This window comes from Dermacentor variabilis, chromosome 1, assembly GCF_050947875.1.
Source record: "Dermacentor variabilis isolate Ectoservices chromosome 1, ASM5094787v1, whole genome shotgun sequence".
Classification (NCBI taxonomy): Eukaryota; Metazoa; Arthropoda; class Arachnida; order Ixodida; family Ixodidae; genus Dermacentor; species Dermacentor variabilis.
Window position 1 is genome coordinate 166817315 of NC_134568.1, and position 21410 is coordinate 166838724.

At 42.3% G+C, this 21410-nt stretch overlaps 1 protein-coding gene across 2 annotated transcripts in view; it reads right to left on the reverse strand.

Annotated features, from left to right (window-relative positions):
• Positions 1-21410, reverse strand: part of LOC142587856 (ornithine decarboxylase-like) — a 32036-nt gene that overhangs the window by 2274 nt on the left and 8352 nt on the right. The window contains exons 3-8 of one of the 2 annotated variants that reach the window (XM_075699165.1): positions 21217-21293; positions 16771-16937; positions 15435-15569; positions 10925-11090; positions 2241-2394; positions 534-637 (exon numbers count right to left, since the gene is read on the reverse strand). In XM_075699165.1, coding sequence (XP_075555280.1) covers positions 534-637; positions 2241-2394; positions 10925-11090; positions 15435-15569; positions 16771-16937; positions 21217-21293 — 803 coding nt within the window. Of the gene's footprint in view, positions 1-533; positions 638-2240; positions 2395-10924; positions 11091-15434; positions 15570-16770; positions 16938-18267; positions 18377-21216; positions 21294-21410 lie in introns of those variants that run through there. The other variant, XM_075699175.1, reaches the window with a different exon arrangement.

The window sequence follows — 21410 nt, forward strand, 5'->3', positions numbered from 1 at the left end:
AGGCGCACTATCCCTCCCCCTCCCCTAACGTACAATGATGATGATGAAGACTATTAATAATAATAATAATAATAATCCCCTTTGAAATAGGGTGGTGAGAAATAGTCACCTAGTTAATCAGGTGTGCAATACACGCTTTTCATGATAGCCTTTTGTATATATATCCGCAATCATCTTTCTCTTCCTTAAAACTTCTATATCTATCTGCAGCGCTACCTATGCCTGTAAATATTCGGAACCGGATATCCTACTACACCAGCACCCCCTTTTATTTTTCGTTTCGTCCGGAAGAAAAATCAGTCTCTCTAAGGCACACTATGCACCTCGAACCCTTGCCAGTCACCGACGTGTTTATAAAGCCGATTAGAAATGCAGTGCAGTAGACACATATGTAAAAAAAAAGTAGACGTGAAATCTTACGCTATTTTAGCTTTTTAGCCGCATATATAAAGCTACTGCTTGATGAAGAAGCGTGCTGTTTGAACAAAAATGTATGCGCGTAGGTGCCTGAAAATATATGGAGAAATACTTACATCAAGTGGTCGGTAACTTATGTCCATAAACTGGTAGAGGTCTCGAGGAATGCAGTTGTATTTGCTTTCATTTATGTATACGTTTTCATGCCTTTGTGTTAGGCCTAGAAAATACGAAAGTAGAGAACATGAACAATATATCAAATTCCGTCTAACCAACAATTTTAAAGGTTCCTTAAAAGGCAAGCTATCGACAGGTAATATTTTGACAGAAATCTGCCTGAACGGGTGACATTTTAAATTGGACTAAATATTCTCCAACCAACTTACCAAAAGAAATTTTTGAAGTTACAATGCCGGTACGGCCTCTTTTTCAGGAAGGACTCGCGGGCCATCGCAGTGAGAGCAGCTATCAGTGGCTGCAATTTCTTTTGTGCTATTTCGTTGTTCTCGGCCTTGTCCCGAATGGCGTTGTCCGCACATGCTACGTAGTAACTACGAGTGACCTGCTCATGTTCCGAGATTTCGATACAATCTGCCAGTATTCTAGAAACAGCTTCCGTACACTGAACTGCAGATTTGTGCTACAATAAGGTGGATGAAAGTTCTTCCCTAGAAGGAATTAGTTTCATTTAGTTTCAGTTTCAGGAATTAGTCAAACCCCGCAAGCACCGTGGAACTCAAATGTTGTCGTCGCATTTTTTTCGTAGTGTTCTATTAGAGCGCCAAGCTCCGCTTCTAACTTCTGCGCATTCTTTTTCAGGTATACGGGAGCCTTTCAACTACGGTCTTCTTTTTGCTGGCATGTATGGCAGGAGTAGGGTTGCAAACCGTCCAGAGTTTAAGGGGACAGTCCCGACTTTAACCTAAAATTCGCGTGTCCCTACTTTATCGAGTCGCGATGGCCAAATGTCCGGTCTTCTGCTTTCTTTTACTGGATTACAATAAATGGACCAGATTTCCTTGTTAGAATGCCTGATAGCTCATTTGCACATTCTTTTTTGTTGCGCTCCGTTGTATTGTCAGAAACATAATCACGGTTTCAATTTTGTCGAGGTTCTCGTTGTGTCGTACGCCCTGACCGTTTACAGTATTTTGTTAGATAAGGCAAACATACTGCACCTTGTCGCAAATTGCGGCTCGCTAGGACTAAAAAAATTGTTCCACTTTGTTGCACAGGCGGACAGGCGGCTCCTAGCACTGGCAAGGCGGTCGTCACCAGCGGCCCCACGTTCCCGACTTTTTCTACTCGAGAGTTGGGAGCCCTAGATAGGCAGCCGGTGCAAGACACCGCCCCGGGGAGGTATTTTTTTTTCTCGGAAAATGGTCCTTAGGCGTCGGCTGCAAGCCGCATGTCGCTATTATCGGGTTTCTGCCAGTTTGAGTCGGACACCTTCCTTCCAGAACGTTATTAAAACCTGTTTGGTTATCGCGTGGTTGTATGGTATGGCGATGAAAAAAATGAGTGCAGCGGAACCTCAATGGCACGTGTAAGCATGACAGGAACATTCGAATGTTCCGTGACATGAGCCTGTAAGCCATTCCTTCACGGCCACACTGAACTACACATTATTTTTTTCAGAACACACGGTACGCATTTCTTGTAGCCCTCCTAGGCTTGCCATTGTTAGATTTGAAGGGCAATACCAATGATCGGCGTGATTGTCTATAGAGAGGAAAGCTTAGTGAACTTTACTGCTGCTCTGATGAATGGGGCGGGAAATGTTTATAAACCAGTTCAGTCATAAAAAACAGATGTAAACTAACCGTCAATGACGAGTTCCTTCGTTTTCTTGGCGACCACTTTTATCAGCAAAGTGTATGCGGATGTGACGAAAAATTGTCCTGGTTCACCAATAATCTCGACGCCAGACGAGGCAGGAAAAAACTTGTCGATAGAAGATCGCACAGCTTCGCAAACCTTTAAAGAGCAGAGCAGTGCAACAGAAGCATAGTTGGCGATTCGCCCCCTGTATGTTATACAATAATAATCAATATAGTATAAATAAATAACTAAATCACTCAATCAACCAACCAATCAATCAATCAATAATTTGTTAATGTGCCCAGGAGCAGAACTGAGATCTGGATGCTGGTGCACAGAAAGAAAGGTAAAAATATAAAAGAACTGCGACTAAAAGTTATGGAGTAAAGAATGAAATGAGAAAAACCAAACAAAGAACGAACTCGATAAACAGCTACATAATGAACAATAATATAGCAATAACACGTAATTGAGAAATGGAGAACATGTACGGAAGGGGAAAGAAGCTATGAGAACTCTAGTGTAGCTAGAGAGAAGACATAAGAGAAAGTGCGAAGATCAGAACAGAAAGAAGGCAACACGCTTTGAAAGATATCAAGGTGAAAATACTGATGCCCATAAATGTAAAACTAATAAAAGTAATACGTACTTTTGCACTTAAAAAATGATACGCAAGACCCAATGTACCGAAAAGAACAATATGGTAGACAAAACAATGTGAGGTAGAGAAACAAATAAAAAAGAAGTAAATGAGGAAGCGGGCGTAACAAAGAGTTCATCAAACAAGATGTTCATCTACGCATACACAAAACACAGGGAATTAACTCCGAAATATGTCAATACAGGCAGAGTACTTAATACATTATTTTTTTTGTAGCCAAGCAGGCATAGCACAGTCTCTGCTAGTACAAGGTCACGCAGAAAACGCGAAATGCTGCCTGGTATACTTTCGTGACACAAAAGGTTGTGTATCATCCAGAAGCTTTGGGCAATGTATAGTGCCATGTAGAGGAAAAAGATGTATGATTTAAAACGTCTTAATTTGAGGAAGGCGAATGGACGTATGATTGAGAGGGCTGGACTATGGTTGTCAGAATGGCAAAATCGTTGTTGCAAATAGATATCAATTATTTTGCTGCGTGTTCGATGAGGTCAGATTTAGAGTGGCACGTCCCACCCCAAACTACAGAGGCATACTCCTGTAGTCGAAGGCCCACAGCGAAATACAGTTTCCGAAAGGCAGCAGGGGAGTGGAAGTAATGCGATATACGACAAACAATACCAAAAGCGTGAAGGGCACATTGCTTCGCACAATTAGCGTGTGAAGAGAAGCACCACGTTTTGTCGAAAGTACACATCAAGATCTTTCATTTGATCGACCCTGAGCAATTGACCATGATGAAGAGTGCGAGAAAATTGCACGTGGTGTTTTTTCCGCGTATAATCTAATACCATAGCTTTGGAAGCACTTAAGACTAGCTTATTGGTCTTTGCACAAGTTTGAAAGTGAGAAATCAATCAATAATTTATTGACCATGTCGACGAAAAACACTGAGGTTTGGATGCTATTACACAGAAAAAGAAAAAGAAATGTAAAAATCGAAGATATCTATGACGAAGAGTTACATGATAAAACAATTGAATGAAAAAGAAAGAAAAACAATAAAGGACTGGATAAACAGTTGCATAATGAGCAACGATACAGAAACAACACGCAGTTGAGCGACGGAGTACATCTATACGGAAGAAAGTATGAGAAGACAGCAGATGATCATAGCTAGAAAGAAGGTTCAAGAGAAAGTGCGCTCCTCGGAACAGAAATAATTTTCAACATGTCTTGAAAGATATCAAGATGAAAAAATCACAATTATAAACACTTTGCATTGTGTGGAGCTATAATACAAATAAATAAATAAATAAATAAATAAATAAATACATAAATTATTTACCGTGCCCAGGGACACCCCTAAGGTATGATTGTTGGCGCATGCATACGTTAAAAACCGAGAGACAGACAAACAAACAAAGAAACAAAAAAACTACTGGAGAATATAAGTAAAAAAGACGAATAGAAAGAAGTTTCGACAGAAGGCTGTAGATACAACAAAGCGCTAGGTGAATACAAAAAAAATATAGGTGGAAAAGGGCAGTTGAACAATGTGTAAAAATATGACACAACAACGCAAAGCTTGGAAAAGAACAGTGCCAACGAGTTATGAAAAATATCGGGATAATGAAAATAACCGTTATACAGACTCTGTATTTTGTGGACGGCTGAGTGTCGACGATGATATGCAGGAACATAGAAATATCTAAGTTTTATGGTGATTTTCCGCGTAATACGAAACATGGTATAAGACTGTTGAGTTTGGGGCCGGTGCGGACACCGGGAAGCACTTTGAAAATAAACAGAAGTTCAGCGTAATTATGTCGGCGGCGAAGTAAAGGCAATGTCAATAATCCAACTGCTCAAGAACAAGGTCCAGTGCCCGTATTAGCAAAGCGGTAATGATATATTCTTAGAAACATTTTCTGGACCCCATCTACTTTTGTATAATGTAACTGTTGCATCTAGAAATGCCCTTTCAGATGACCGATGCGTATTCGAGTTGAGGAAGACAGATTGTTGTGCACAACTTGCGGAACGTTGTAGGAGAATTGAATTTTCTCAATCGTCTGAGAGCCAAGACAGCGCATACCCGCAACACGTTGCAACACGTTTACTGTCAGCTGAAAAGTGCAAGGTTGTATAAAAAAGCACACAGAGATCATTGATCTCACAAGCCTTATACAATTGTACAGAATCTACAGAATAAGAAAAGGAATGCTTGCTGTTTTGCATACGAAGGTCATGACTTTGTTCTTAGTAGCATTGAAAGTGAGGTTATTTGCACCATTTAGAAAAAGAAAATAGGTCAGACTGCAGGATGCGACATTAATCAACAGTGTGAATTTCCTTAAAAAGCGTGATGCCCTCCGTATGTAGAAGCAAAGGAAAATTCTGAATAGCTGAAAGAACGTCATTATTGTTATTCATCATCATCTTATTCTTCTTTTCGTTATTATTATTATTAACAATAAATTATACATTTTCTATAGTACCCATGAACAGCTATGAAGCTTTGGCACTGATGCACTTAAAAACTAATACTTAAAACAGTATGAACAGAAAGGCAAACGTGGTCGACAAAACAAGATTACGTAGATGAACAAACAGCAGAAAAACAACGAGGAAAGCGAGTTAATCTTTCAATATGACGGGTAAACAACATGATTCACAATATAGCTTACAAGTGAATGCGTAACAGTCAGTGAGATTCTGATGAATCGCCATTAAGGTCCTGCGTACTTACTCCAAGCTTTTCCTGCAGTGATTTCAGGAGGTCGTTCAAGTCCGTTTCGGAAACTACGTTCCTTCGCTGCAAATCGTGCAGTGAAACCGAAGTCCGGCAAGCAACTTGCAATGGTTGCTAACGAATGGTTCGTCTGGCTGTTTTGCTCGAACAAGTTAACATTTAGGTAACGTTTTTTAGGTAATGGAATTGTACTAACTTCTGAGTGCACTTTTCTTAGAAAAACAGAACCATTTGAGCAATCGGGCGCTAGTTTACGCCCTGCTTGCTTTCAAGGGGAGAGGTACTTACATTTAAAAGTGAGAGACTCGAGAGTCATCATTCGCAAATTTATATTTTGCGATGTGGCGGTTTTACAAACACGCTATATCGACGGCATCTGCACCCAAAGTTTCATTCCCACCATCTAATTTATGATAATATGTTAAAGCTTTGTCTGAATAAATGACCCCAGCGAATATGTTTGAGCTGCTTTGCACATAAAAACACACACACAGTTTCGACTTGTCCTTTCTTTAAAGTTTCTTTTTTATATTCAGATGTAACAAAATCAAAGATTTATAGTGTTGTTAATCAAATATATTTAATAAATATGGATTAATTAATTATTGGGTTTTTACGTGCCAAAACCACTTTCTGATTATGAGGCACGCCGTAGTGGGGGACTCCGGAAATTTCGACCACCTGGGGTTCTTTAACGTGCACCTAAATCTAAGTACACAGGTGTTTACGCATTACGCCCCCATCGAAATGCAGCCTCCGTGGCTTGGATTCGATCCTGCGACCTCGTGCTCAGCAGCCCAACACCATAGCCACTGAGCAACCACGACGAGTAATAAATATGGAGGCCGCTGCAGTACTTCGAGATGCTTGTACACTGTAGCAGAAAACCTTTTCAACCTCCCAACTGTTAATTAATTTTATAGTGAAGCTATATATGGCTAGGGTACCATGCATTTTTGTTCTCGGTGAACAAAAACTATCATCATCAATGGCTCATACCCCTGTAAGCATCCATGCTCCCGTAAGCAAGCAAAAATGCAATGGCTCATAGCCCCGTAAGGCAGAGGCTACAAGCACTCAGCAAAGTGAAGCGAACAGTGCTTAAATTCTTTCTAATTACGCAGACCACATAGAGAAAAGCATGTCGAAAACTGTCATCATCAAATGCTCATACCCCCATGAGCAATGGCTCATACCCACGTGAGCAGTGGCTCGTACCACCGTATGCAAGCAAAAAAATGCAATGACTCATAGTGCCGCAATGCACATGGCTACTAACTTTGTGCGAATTAACTGCAATCTCACTAACCCTGTTGTCGTTGTCGGTGATTTTCAAAGAGGATGTGTAGGTATCAAAAAGGAACCCGTTTACGCGTTCCGTGCTGATGATTTATCCCTTGCGATGCCACACCAATCCGGCCCAACCGACCACCCAGCGGCGTACGTACTTCGATTTGACGTTATCAAAGAATGTGATTGCAGTTGCGAGTGAAATAATAAGCACCCACCAAGACAACAAATCAGTTCGGAGCTTTGTTCAAAATTATGTGTCATCTCCGTGGTAAACCACCTACACAGAGTGAAATGGATCATGTTTATTTTGGCTTCGCCTTCTTTAAGCGTAATTACCAGAGGAAACTCCTCAAAAGCTCTCACCAAGTCGTGAATGATGCATTGAGATTCCGACGTTCCGATATGAAATCAGCCAGAAATTGCCAATTACTTAGAATGATGAAATCTCTGCGTTTACAGGTCCAGGGGTGTATATTTAAATGCGGCTGGCGCTTAACAAAGTAAGAGTAGTAAAATGCCTAGGTTGACGTTTTATACAGCAATTTTTTTTAAGTTGAATGGAAGGAGTTCAGGTTGTGAAATAAATGTAAACCTTCATGTAGGAGGATGCTTCACCGGCTCGCCTGCTTACTGTGCCTCAGATATAGTTTCATAGCTAGGAGGACGAGCTAAGAACTTCAGCTGCTCATTGGCATTTATTTTCATTAAAATCTGGTTCAGTAACAGAAGCCATTCTTTCCTGTAGAATATCATATGAAGTAGTTCTCCATGCTTTCTTAACGTTTCGGTATTAAAAAAAGGAGGGGGAAACTTACCATCACGAGCAAAAGGAGAAAGAAAGGAAGAAGAAATGCAAGTCAAGTGATACAAAAGAGGAGCCTTCTGTAATGCTGGCCGAAGAGGGGGAGCACACGGACGTACGCACGCAGAAAATGTGATCACAAGTTCAGCTTCAAGGCTTCAGCCTTATTTCCCTGTAAACACCCTGCTCTCCCACTATTTTATACGTGAGCTAAAAAAAAGCAAACCTCAATAATGCGCAGGGGAAATATAAGCGAGTGTATGCCTTGCTACTAAAAAAAAATGATGATGATGATGATGATGATGATGATGATGATGATGATGATGAATGTGAGGAAATGCATGATTTAGGGCAACCATTTTGCTATGCCACTGATAACGACTGAAAGTTGCGCGGAGCAACGCCTCAAATTTGATTGCTCAAAGGACATTTCGCGCACTAAAAGCACTCCCCGCCATCCGCTTAGAATAAGCTACGTTTAGATGTCTATAAGGCACACTGGAGAGTTTCACGTTGATTATCGAAGCGAGAACAGTGGCACAGAAGATGACCGATGGTCTTCACACTTGCACTTAGCGCACATTGGTGATTCCGCCATTCCAATACGACAGCTGTAGGAGTTGGTGAATGCTACTCCTACCCACAACCGACACAGTGTGTGCCTTGAATAGACTGGATGACAGGCCGTTTACGGAAGCGAAGATCTTGGGAGTCTGGCCCCACAGTTCATTAGCGCAGAAAGCAGTTCGAGCGCTTTGTCACTACCTGAAGGCAACAGACTTGAGTGCCCGACTATAGACATCCTACACCTAAGTTGTCTCTCTCTCCTTCACTCCGCATTCCCCTCCCCACGCGTAGGGTAGCAAACTGGACTCAGTCTGGTTAACCTCCCTGCCTTTCCTTTTTCCCTTCTCTGTCTCTCTAGATGTCTATAAGCCTGACATGTGGGAGCCCTAGTTATCCTCAGTGCGTCTTGCTTGAACTACGTGCTAGAACTGACACTTGGCTTTAGCGACGTTCCTTTAGCAGAGGTGGCCGCATTTCCCGGAGAGATTTCCTCTATCAGTGAGCACCATGCTTGGACACCATGTTCACTCCCCGATTAAGCAGATGCGTGCTGCCACCGCCTTCGGCGACTTGTTGGTCGACAGCGATTTCATGGAGGACCTCTGAGTGCCGCTTCAATATTGTGTGTCTGATTACCGTTCCCATGATATGCTTTCCGCTTATTAAGTTTATATACAAGTTTCAATATTTCCTGTTACTCTCTCATTTGAATGGCCAGAAGTCAAGAATGGGAAGCTTGTGGGGGCAAAGAGACAATTTCGCGCCTTCTTTGCGATTGTCCTCGTTTCAGCACAGAAAGAAAGACGCTGTGCTTTATGCTCGACGAGCTCGACAGCTGCCTCCTCAGAGAAAATAAAATTCTTAGAACCTGGTCCGAGCCGAGACGTGCCCAAGTTTCTTTAAACGCTCTAGCGTTATTTTTTTAAAGCATAGAGACAGACACAAAAACTATAATCGTCAGTTGCATTCATTGTGTTTGTGTAGGGAGGTTTTCTTAATATCTTCTTTTCCTTTTTCTCATCTTTTCTGACGATACTGCACCCCCTAGTGCATAGTAACCAGCCTGTCAGCTAATCTGGTTAACACCTCTGCACTCCATTTCTTATTTTCTCTCTCCCTCTTTCGATACCACATATATTTGATAAGATTCATGTGGGATTCTCTGCATGTGATGATATCATGACAATACCAAACAACTAGATAGCACTTCCGGTGCTCGTGCCCGTGGTCACACTATTTGCATGATTTGATACTTTAGTGGGACCTGTACCAAACAAAAGGAACGTGCTGGGTGCTGGTGCCACGTATAGTGACACTACTTGCATGCTTGTGACTTAGTATGTGTAGCGTTTATTGTTTTCTTCACACCTTCTCTTATTTTTTTTTAATTCCTGCGTAGTTCATTTCAGCTTTCGGTATAAAAAGCGCTAAAAATACCCACCTTTGAATTTTGCGTCAGTTATGCAATAAAGAATTATGCACATCCAACTGACAACTTGAAATCTACGTGCAACGAAGCTGTCGGGAAGCGTCTAATCAAACGCTATAATTTTGCCCATTTCATTCGTTGTCTTTGACGTAAAGAAAACTAACGCCCCAAACGTGCCCTCGCCCACCCGCGCTGCGTAATGCGACCGACACGGCGACGATTACAAAGAGCTAGTTGACATCGGCATGATAGCCGTACACGTGCGATTGAAGCCTAATGGTTAGAGCATCGGGCTGCTGCACTTGGAGGACCGAGGTTCAATCCCACCATCGGGCACGTAATTAAACTTTGTTAAGTGTGAGCTGTTCGACCAGACAACAGCAGCGCCCAGCAGCCACGGTCAGGAAAGTCTGCGAGGGGTCATGGAGAAAGTTTCGCTTTAAAATAAGGTCGAGAAACGACAACAAGCAGCCCTACCGGCTCTGTGCTGCTTCCGCAGCTTCTGGTGCTTGCACTTCGACCCCTAGTTTTGTCATACAACAATTTTGCAGGCCACGGTGGAAGCGCGCAGTAAACAATGGCCGTAACATTGCTACAGGCTAATCGCGCAACCGTGTTAAGAGCACTAGGTAACAGTAAGGCTGTGAGCCTATTGTGTGCAAAGTGCCATGAAAAAAAGAAAATGTTCAGACTCGCTAGACCTCGTTTCGTGAAGGGCGAAATTGTTGAGGTTACCCCGTAAAGCTTGATAAACGGTTCCCTTTTTCAGACATTTGTTCCGCCATACTGAACCTTTATTACTAGAAGGCGAACTATATGTCATCGATATACACATAGAGCACAAGCAATGTGGGTTTTAGCATTGGTAGCAAGACAAACGCGATGAGGCATCTCATTACTGCGCAATAAGGTTGATTTCAGTATTCTACTAGGGTGTCAATGTTACGATTTCTTGTACAGCCCTTAACGTAATCGCGTAACACGCCTAAATGCGTCGGAACTCCTACGCTCCACCTACTACACACCAACACAACATAGACATTTCAGAACTGATCAGATATTATTTTGGCACATAAGTATTTCACGAATTAAAGATACTGAATGATATTTATTCCGAAGATCCGTGATTAAAGGCTTATAAAATAAATCCGTCAGTAAAGTTCGAAAAACACATATGTGGTGCCTACTTGCTTAGTTAAAATTTTCTGAGTCGCTGAAAGAAAGCACTGGTTTTCAAACCTTTTGGAAATTGTCTTTCTTTCGGACGCCGCCAGGAAATCCACCCCCGATGTCAAGAACTGTCATTGCAAAACCCATCTCGATGCCAATGTCGAAAATGGCTCTGGCATCAGCGATTGTCAGTGCGAATATTTCGGGATGCTTGTAAGCGCACCCAACATGAAATCTGCGAGTAATAGGGAGCAAGGTGGCATCAAGTCCGAAGCAAAAAGCAGAGACATTGCTAGTGCTTGCTTTTGTCGTTAAGTTCACAATTTAAGATGTGCAATGTCGCAAAATTTTAGCGTACAGCTTGAATTCACACCAACGGATGTGAGAAAGCACTAATGCAATACGTTGAAACAGTTTTACCATGCTGTCCGCTTGTTACCGTTTAAGCCTACCTCAGAACGTACAGCAGGTAACGCGCATATAAGTCAGCTACGCCCACCCCCCTCACCCCTACCTTTTTTTTCAGCCTTTTGCAATGCCACTATAGTGTTATTGACATGTGCATTGCAGCAGTGACATACAAAAAAATTGATTGTGCAGTCTTTTTTCACAGTATTTGGAGTAAGAGTGGCTCAGATATGCAAAAATAAACACACTAAAAGATACGCATGTCGAAGGACAATGACTATAACTTATGATTAAAGCAAAAAGAAAAGCGCGGGTTCGTAGACAGCAATTTTAATGCCAGAATTGATATTAAACTACAGCTTGTTTGCTTTCACTCATGCCTCCAGTACTTCCCATGAGTCTTTTTCAACTTCGCAAAAACACAATTTTTAGTGATCATTATGTTCTAATGTGTGAGCCCCTAAGGGTTCGAAAAAATTGCAGTTATGCTATGCCTATGTGACAAAAGTGTGCTGTAAACCATTACACGGAAATAAATGACAATAAAGGAGCAAACAATGTGAACTAAGAACACTTTGTCAGCATGAAAATTATGTTTGTCATTTTAAACGGAACAACCTCAATTTCAGCTCGCGTGTGTGTCTTGCTGAAATGTCAATTGCTTTAAGTCACAGTTCAGCGAGTCAGCTTTTGTGTTCAACGCAATCGTTAAGATAAAGCACATTATGTGTAGGATTATTTGAAATTTTCAGGTAGAGGCGTACACAACTTCTGAAGAAAACTGAGTCAGTCTGTTGCCTGAAGAACACAACGTTACAAATTAAAATTTTTATGACTCCCCTTAAAGCAAATGTTACAGGACTCGAATTAATTATCCACAGTAGTAAGCCATTGGCAAAATTTGCTACCGTAAGTGCCCTTAAAGGTATTCAGTTACAATGACCCTCCGTTAGTCCATGCCGCTGTGCACACAAACACAACTTGTGCTCAGTAGAAACGTAATGTGGCAGTGCAAAGGGCTAATGAATGCGAACGATGCCGTAGCCTTAAGAGGAAGCTTTAGCTCGGGTGCTGCTATCTAAACACATGTAAAAGGAGAATTCGTTTTTCTCGGCAACCACTGCACCAAATTTGACGACGTTTGTTGCATTTAAAAGACAAACTTAAAATATAGTGACTGTTGGTTTCGAATTTTGGATTTAAGTCCTCATTTCTTTTAGAAAAGAAATCTCAAAAATTGAATATTTTCAGGAAATGAAACTATCACGTTTACAACTCTGTACCTCAGCAACCAGAAAAGATAATATAGTTCTGTAAATTGCATCTAATAGTACAACTAAAGCGGACAAACTTGTTATGTTACTCGTGAATCTAAAAAAATGAGTAATATAAAATGCAGCTTTTGCAGAACCCTTGCAAACAACGTAACAAATATATGTAAGATATGAAATGACATGCCGAATTTGTCCGGTTTCAATGGTCTAATGGATGCCGTTTACAGATCCGCGATATCTGTTTTGGATGCAGAGCTATGAATATGTAAACTTCGTGCTTCTATCTTGTTCAAACTTTCGAATTTTGGAGATCTTTGTAACAAAATTCAAGATCTAAATGGAAATTCCGATTCCAACAGTCACTAGAATTCCACTTTTTCTCTCAAATGCAACAAATTTCATTAAAATCGGTCCAGGGGTTATCTTATAAAAACGTTTTTGCGTTTCGTATGTATTTGAATAGGCGGCGTCCGAGTTGGACCCGAGCTAAAGCTTCCTCTTAAGCACCGCAGATGATGGCTGCAGCTGAGCAATCCATCTTAAGGAAAACAGAGGACAGATCGGCGTTGTAAGAAGGCAATAAAGATAAGATAGAAAATCAGAATTCATAATTGCGTGTGATGAGTCGCCGGTTTGCATGAGGATACACTGAAGCACATCAACAACAGGGAAAGTCAAATGCGTTAGCTTTGGTATCTCGTTCACCCGTCTCGTGCAGCTCTTCCAATTTGTTACGCAGTGAACGGCACGCCTATACATTTTGCGTTTCTCAAATTCTCTTGAAAAGTGCTGCTCTGGAGGAGCGACTGCCGGTAAATATCGCATGGCCAGATCCGCCTGCAGTGAACAACCTCGTTTTTCTCCTCCTTGGCGAAAAAATTACTTCATGTTGTTGCTCGAACTTGCATGTCAAGTGAAACAATTACCGTGCTAATCAGTGCTGCATGTATAAGTGGTAAGTGACTAGAGCTTTCTCATTTAGCACGTTATGCCCATCTACTACAAAAGTCCATGACTTCTACAACGTCTTGGGCAAAATGAAGGTAAACTAAGGTTAACTATTCTATACCCGACGCTAACTTTCAGGCAACAACAAGAAGAGGAAGTTCCTGAGGCTGCGCAGCGCATCTTACGCAGCCGAAGCAGACTTTCTTTTTAATACGCACCTGCACGTAGTCCGCAAATCTAAATATCGGTAGACTACTGAGCGTGAGGGAAAGCGCGTTAAGGATTCTTTCGTTTCTTATTCCAGGTAATTTTACCATATTAAATTAAAATCTTGCTGAGTAAAGGATTTTTGTTTCTCGCTGTTTCAGGTTTTCTGAATTTCTGGTGTCCATGTCTGGCTCCTACAAACAAAGATGGCGTTGCTGGGTTGCAACAAGTATGAGCGACTGCTCGCGAGCTGATCTCAATTCAGCTGTCAGGAGCGAACGATGAGAGCGGCGTGTTGCGGAATGTTTGGTCGGCTGCTTACAATCACGAGAAAAACGGCTGTGTTGTGCAACTGATACCACCAGCGCAAGTGCGTCGCGAGTCCGCCAGACGTGCAAGTACAACTAGAATTAGAAACAACACAAAAAGGAAACCGACCATTTCATAAACACTATGGCAATGAGGATTGGTATTTTCACTTGTTCACTGTCACGGGTATAGTGACTTTGGCAAGATTTCGCGTGTAGCACCAGATGCGTCAGCGTCTACGGGAGGCAGAGTTTCGGGCACTTTGCGACGACAGTTATCAACTTCAGGAATACAGACACTTGCCCAAAGTTCCACCTGTTGACCCATATTCGTCGATGTCTATTATGCGGTTGATAGCGTTCCTTCCACTCTGCGAAAACAGCGTGCTTAACCGGTGCCTGGAATGATGTTACCCGTAGACGCCGACGCGTCCATTGCTGGGCTCGCCAAATCGCGCGAAAGTTATTGCATCCCCGAAAGTGAACAATCAACAAAGCCTCCCTTGTATTCCATAAAATATATGAAATGACTTGTTTCCTTTACGTAGGAATTCTGATTACACAGTTCCTCGCTGGTCCATGTTTTTCCGAAATAAAAATGCTTACTTTAATAAAAGTGCTTCCTACCCTCCTTCGCAATACAAAATATTTTATCGTAGCCACAGAACGTTACTATAGCGCATCGTGCGCATTTGCACGTGTATCTGAGTAGCGTGCCGTTAAGCGTAAATTAGAGGTGACCTTGAAGTAATATGTTTTGGAGAGGACATCCCCTAACAAGTCCAGTTATCCTTTTCTTGAGTGCGCCACTATGTATTCATTAATATTTGTGTTTACTTCTCATAAATGTTATACATGTCTGTTTGCCTTGGCGTTAGTAGTATTCATAGTATTCATATAGTATTCATATAGTATTCATATAGTATTCATATAGTATTCATATATATATTCCTATAGTATTCATATGCCTAGCTGAGCTCATATGAAAAAGCGCTGGTAAAAGCGAAACTGCCAGCAAAACGTTCAGACTACGTGGCGTAGTAACATACGTACAGTAGCTCCCAGCTATGTAGCTTTGGCTGCGCTGCTACGGAAAGTTGCCGAGTGTAACCAAACTCCATTTTGCTAATGTACACTGTCCGAAGGACTGTTTCGGCTGCAATGATCTTCAGCGCCATGTAGAAAAACGAACTGCTTAACACTCTTCTGAAGGCTTAAACGACCACAGAAGAAGCGCACTGTCGGTCATCGTCTTGATTGCATGCTCCATGTTTGGTGTTGTGTCCACACTATGTGAAAAGAACTTCCCACCAGCCCTTCCTAGCATTCAACATATCGGTATTGTGCCGGAGAAATACCTGCACGGTAAACAGCTTATTGAATCATGTCCTCAATTTGCGTTTTGCAGTATTGGAATATGTGAAGTATACTTACGACACACCAACCACATTCAATTCCATATCGCGAGCGGCAGAGAGAACATTTCTTGCATCATGGAATGGAATCCCATATTTGGCATTCATGGACTGCTGTACGCCAAATTCGTTTGCAGCTATACGCAGCAGCAACCTGGATATCATAGACAAGACTTTATGCTAAGAAATGCGTTATAATTTGTGGCTTGAATTAGTTGATGGAAAGCGCTTTATTTTCAAAGGTTTAAATAATGCAAGCATTTCATTTAAGCAGTGAGCATGTAGAAAAGCAAAGTTGGTTTCAGAGTCATGAAAGGCAAGCAGGAGCGACAGCACACTAGTGGAGACAAATTTGAAATACTGCGTAGATGAAAGCGCAAGAACCCTAAATGTATTGCACGTCTGCCTTGTTGCTTTTTGATTGATTGTTGAGAGCCGCCATCGTAAAGGACTCGGCAATAAATCTTGAATATTTGGGTGTCTTTAACGTACGCATACGCTAAGCTCATTGCCGGAATGTTTTTTTCTTCCGCTGCCATAGTAGTAAGGTCACCGCTGCTAGGAATGGCACCTGTGACCTCATGCTCAGGAGCCACATCTGTGGGTGATTTTTTTTCCCGTGTATTCGTTTCTAGCTTTTAGATTTACGCTCCATGAATCACAAACAACTTAATTGTCATGACTCAGATTTTTCTGCAAGCGCGCGGTTTACTGCAGGCTCAAATAAACGTTTTATCAATCCAATCCAATCTGCACTTAGTCATATCGCATTTTTGTTGCAAGATGTTACCCTGAAGTTTCAGAGTGCTGTCACGCCTATACATAAACCTAAGTACGCACAGGAAAATGGGAAAGCCGTAGCGTGGCATTATTATTTACTTTTAAGGAAATTTTCCCTTTTGATTGATGTGGCGTCCGCTTTGACGCTTCACTGAAGCGACACGTATGCTGACCATTGGTTTAGGCAGTGAGCTTGCGCCGAAATGATCTCCGCGAAAGTGATCGAGTGAATACGACCACTCAACTTTCATAACGCCGAAGTAGTAAAGGCGTGGCACCCATTCGAGCATACGCATTGTCATTTTGGGAAACACTAAATGTGAAACTAAGACAGTACTCAATAAAAATTGTTACTGGGCTTGTACAGCGCGTAGAGCTGAACAGGCAGCGTTAATGAGCGAAAGACGGACATGTTGGCCACGCCGGTTTTGCTGTATTGTTTTTCCGCAGGGAACGAAAGGAAGCATGGACAGGCGGAGGACAACGAAGAGAGGCAGCGAGTGAAGTCGACAAAGAACAAGGGCAGTCAGCGAAGCAGAAGACAAAGAAAGCCAGTTGAGTTGCCATTGACACACCTCGCGTTTGGGTCCTTGATTTTCTCCAACTCTTCCGCTGAATCAAAAGTTATGAGGGTCACGCCTCGTTCTTGCGCGAAGCGCAGATGTGACGTGCACTTCACGGTGTTGGCGTACACGATGCGACTTGCAGTAACGCCCATGTCGAACACAGACATCATTTCGGCCTGCAAGAAAACGGTCTCCCGAATTCATTCCGTACAACGCACCAAATATGTACATGTCACGTGTGTTACGCCTCTCTCCAATTCACCCTTTCCCTATGCGTGCCATTTTACACACTCTGCCGTTATGCATGCTTATTCTGGGAAGGGTGCCTTGGAATCGGAACTTTAACGTTTATTCAGTGAAGCAGAATTCGCTGATTCTGCTTTTAGTGACCGTTAGACATAGTCATCAAAGATGAGCTAGGTGTTCTTTTATTGTTGAGGCCAGCTTTACAGGAACATTCCAACACATTTTATTTGAAGCTGAGAACAGACTCGAATGAGTGCGACGCCTTTTAATGATTATAGTCCTGGACGAGTTGTGTCGCTCGCCTTCGTCTTCGCCTAGCGATTAGTTTTGATCATGAACCAGCCTGACTTACTCACTTTTCTGTCTTAGTTTTTTTCTAGAAATAGTATTGGAGTATATTGTAACGTTGAAGGATAAGACAACGAGGACGACCGTAGCTCCAAAAAGTATGACAGGCCAGCCTGGCGCATGCCGCGCTGACTAAGATAGAAAAGAGCTTGAGCCAGGCTGTGTTTGAGACCGGAGAAGTCCTGCATCAAGCCCTCATAAAGGGACATGACATCATCTTCCAGTGGCTTCCGGGGCACCGTGGCATCGCTGGAAATGACCTTGCTGATGATGCTGCGCGGTCAACCCATAAAGAAACCCTGACAGCTCCTATACCCTAATCAAGGACAGACGCTGCGAGGGGTCTTCGTTTACTTGCTCAAAGCAAAACAGAAACTTCGTGGAACACCGCGATTTTATCCAACTGCCGTCTCCACCGGCTGGATCCTACATTGAAGCTGCAGATTCCATCGAACTTCTCCCGCCGTGATGCAACTCTACTGTGCCGCCTCTGGTTAGGGGTGGCTTTTATGAAAGCCTACTCATTTCTTATTGGAATGTCCGACACACCGATCTGTGACTCATGCAACTTTGAAGAGAAAATCGAGCACTTGCGTTTTTTTAAATATCAATGAGACCGAACGCGATGTTCTTCAGAGTGGGTTAAGCCGATTAGACAGCAGACGATTCTCAGACATTAAGATTCTCGGACCATGTCCCCACGCGTCGCAGGCTTACAAAGCGACACGGGCATTGCTACGATTCATGAAATCGACTGGCCTCAGTGACCGATTATAAGCAGGAAGTGATGGACAACCGCACGTGTTCACACTGAGAGTACCGTCTTCCCTCCTTCTCCTTTCTTTTCATCCCTTAGACCCCTTATCCCCTGTAGGGTAGCAAACCGAACGTGTATCTGGTTGATCTCCCTACCTTTGCTTCTTTTTTATTCCTCCCGCTCCTCATGCGTAGTGGCGCCGATACCAATGCCCTGCCTATCACCTGTTTCTTTCTTGTTCGTTCCGCGAAGCACTTATGGTAACCTTTCCGGGTTGGCGTGTGACAAAAGGGCTCGAGAGCAACAAGATAGAGGCGCAAGGACGAACGAGATGCGTGAACTACCGCTCCCCTGTTTGTTAGACGAGTGGAGGGGTGTGCGTGCGCGTGCGGGCTTTTGCTCGGAAGCAACTCATGGTCTTGAAACAATAACCCATTGTCTGGTGTTTACGGGCTGTCTGGCTGGCTAACGTCATTGACGGTGTCAAAAGGGGCTTCGAGATATTGCGAGCTTCCTGATGCAGGCGATTGAATAATATTTGGCTCGCGTGTTCGCGGTAGCTTTGCCTTTTTCTTATCGTTTTCGTGAAGTGTCTCGTTGTTGTTTAAAGCAGGAATCTTTCTTTCTTGTTTTCACCTGTAAGCGGAACACCAAAACACACTTCTTGGTCCTTTTAGTCCATGACATCAGAATGCAGCATTCTCGACACTGCACCTTATCTAAGCTAACATAACCGAACGTTTTTTGTGTTTTTACCGCTCCCTAGCTCAAGCGTTATTGCGAGTCCGGTGCAGGGCAACGACGCCATGTTGTGCGGGCATAAATAACTTCGATTGCGTTTTTTTGCCCCACCGTAAATGCAAAACGAGCCTTCAGAAATAAAAAAAGATAAGCAGCTTTGACTTCTATCAAAATACAGATTACAGAAACTCGGTAATGGAGCGATATCTTCTATTTACTGGAAAGACTTAAAAAGTAGTGAACTTAAGTATCCTTATGTGATTTGAATGCGAAAGCATTATCTTTTATGTATTAATTGGTGTCCTGCATGATACGTGACGTCATGCATTGTCGTGTGTCATTAAAAACTGTACCTTAATCAACCTTTATCTAATTCGTACCAACCTTAATCCACGTTAACCCACCGCAATCCACCCCACTTCAGTTTAATTCACCTTAATCCATCTTGCCGTAATTCGCAGCAACCTTAATCCATTTTAATCTTCCTCAATCCCCCTTGCTCTAAATTGTATGAACTTGAATCCATCTTAAACCACTTCGCTCTAATTTGTACCAACCTTAATCTACCTTAACGCACTTTAATCTACCTTAATCCACTTTCATTCAGGTTCATTCACTTTACTTCACCTTAATTCACTTTACTCCACCTTAACACACCTTACTCTAACTTGTTCTAACTTTAATTGTGTATTACTACTGAAGTCATACAGGACGATGATGACGTCACTGATGATGATGATCTTTGGTACCATTCATTGCAACAATGCCGGCTTTTCTGCCTCATGGGACATATAAATGCTTCGAGGATTATAGCAGCAGAACTTGTTGAACACAGACACAGAAGGGAAGGAATAGACGCACACGCACACTGTCAGCTGACTTCTTTATTGAAATTTCCGCGCATTTTATTCCGTCGACACACCTCATTACTTTTATCAACCTGAGGCTTCTCTCAAAAAGGCGACTTTTTTTCTTGTCAAGGCGGTGTGCGTACACATTGGACTCGTGTTTGACTTATCTCAAATGCCTCAGGAATCTCTCGAGTTAGCCTATCGTCATTCTTTTTCAGGACTTGCACATCATGCAATTTGGGGGTGCACGTGCGCCCTTGGATATCTTTTCTTTCCTGTTCATTTCTCAATGTTTGCAGTGCAAGGCTAAATTGCTGCCAGGGGTCCCTGAAAGTGATGATGCGTGCTCTCTTGTCCGATCATTTAGACATCTTACTGCGTGCCCTATGTATTGTACTCATTTGACGAAATCGCAGTATCCGGTTTGATGCGGGATCTGGCATTGTGGTTTCTTCTTTTCCCGGTTATAACAGCGTTTGACTACATCAATAAATATACCATGCTTATGTTGGCTCTGTCAACATTTGTGTTGTTAACAGACTGCGCAAGGATTGAGGAAGTTTTGGCGATCGATAAAAATGCATCCCAGAGGAGTGATCGTGGCCGTCGCCCCTCGACCATCATTTGCGCCTGAGGCCTATTAGTACATCCGGTCTGCGGGCAACAAATTACTCGCTGGAATACTTATAATATGGCACAGATATCGCCACATGCAAGTGCTTGGTGATGTCACGTAGTACTTTTAGGCAGTATTTTTTTTAAACTTTGCACTCTGTTTTTGTAGCGCCAAAAAAGTATAATCAGGGCAGGAATCTTTATGAAAAAGAAAATTAATTGAATATTTCTGTGCAAGCGTTGACAGTTTGGGGTTTAAATAAAAATATTTACAGTTGGGTAATTATTTTGGAAATAATTACCCAACTAAGGCCTAATATTCAACAAATATACACATATTTGTTAGAGAGGGTAGTGAATAATACTTCGTTGCATTCGCGTAGTCGGACCTTCTCTTTAAGAACTGGCTTAAAGTAGCCGGAACACCTTGTATAAGTAAGGCTTTGCCACATTGAAATGGTAAAAAGACAAAAGAAATATACACACCCACTAGTTTACACAGTGTCTGAGGTGTCCTGTGCAATTCACATTGAGATTTGGCCATTACTGCATACGGAGGCCTACTTAAGTGAGATGTGACCGAAAATACAGTGTTCCGGCATTGTACACAAAGAGGCGTCCCAATCTAGTCTTGCTGGTTCAGCTGGACTTTGAACGGCAAGACAGCGCAGGAAAGTGTGTGTCTCCCTGTTTTCGTTTCCTACACTGTTTCATTGTTAAATTCGTCAACACAATGAATACGTTTTATACTTTATTCCCTCTACATATGTTCTTGAGAAGTGGGATTATCCCAGGAAAAACTCTGTACAGTCGACACTTGAGACATCAGGAAGCGGCAACCGTGGTAACAAAAGTTTTTCTGACGTTGTTTTATCATAAGTAAAAAACAATATATACCTTGTTTGAACAATCAAAATTCACTCCGTGGGTGTTCAGTATTTGAAGTATTACAGGATCTGAGCATGCCTTGACAGCTGTAAAAGAGAGAATAATAATAATAATAATAATAATAATAATTTTTCATCATCACACTGATGACAGAAGCTGTAGGTAAAAGCTGCTCTGCGTAGAGGCAGCTTGACAAAGGCCTA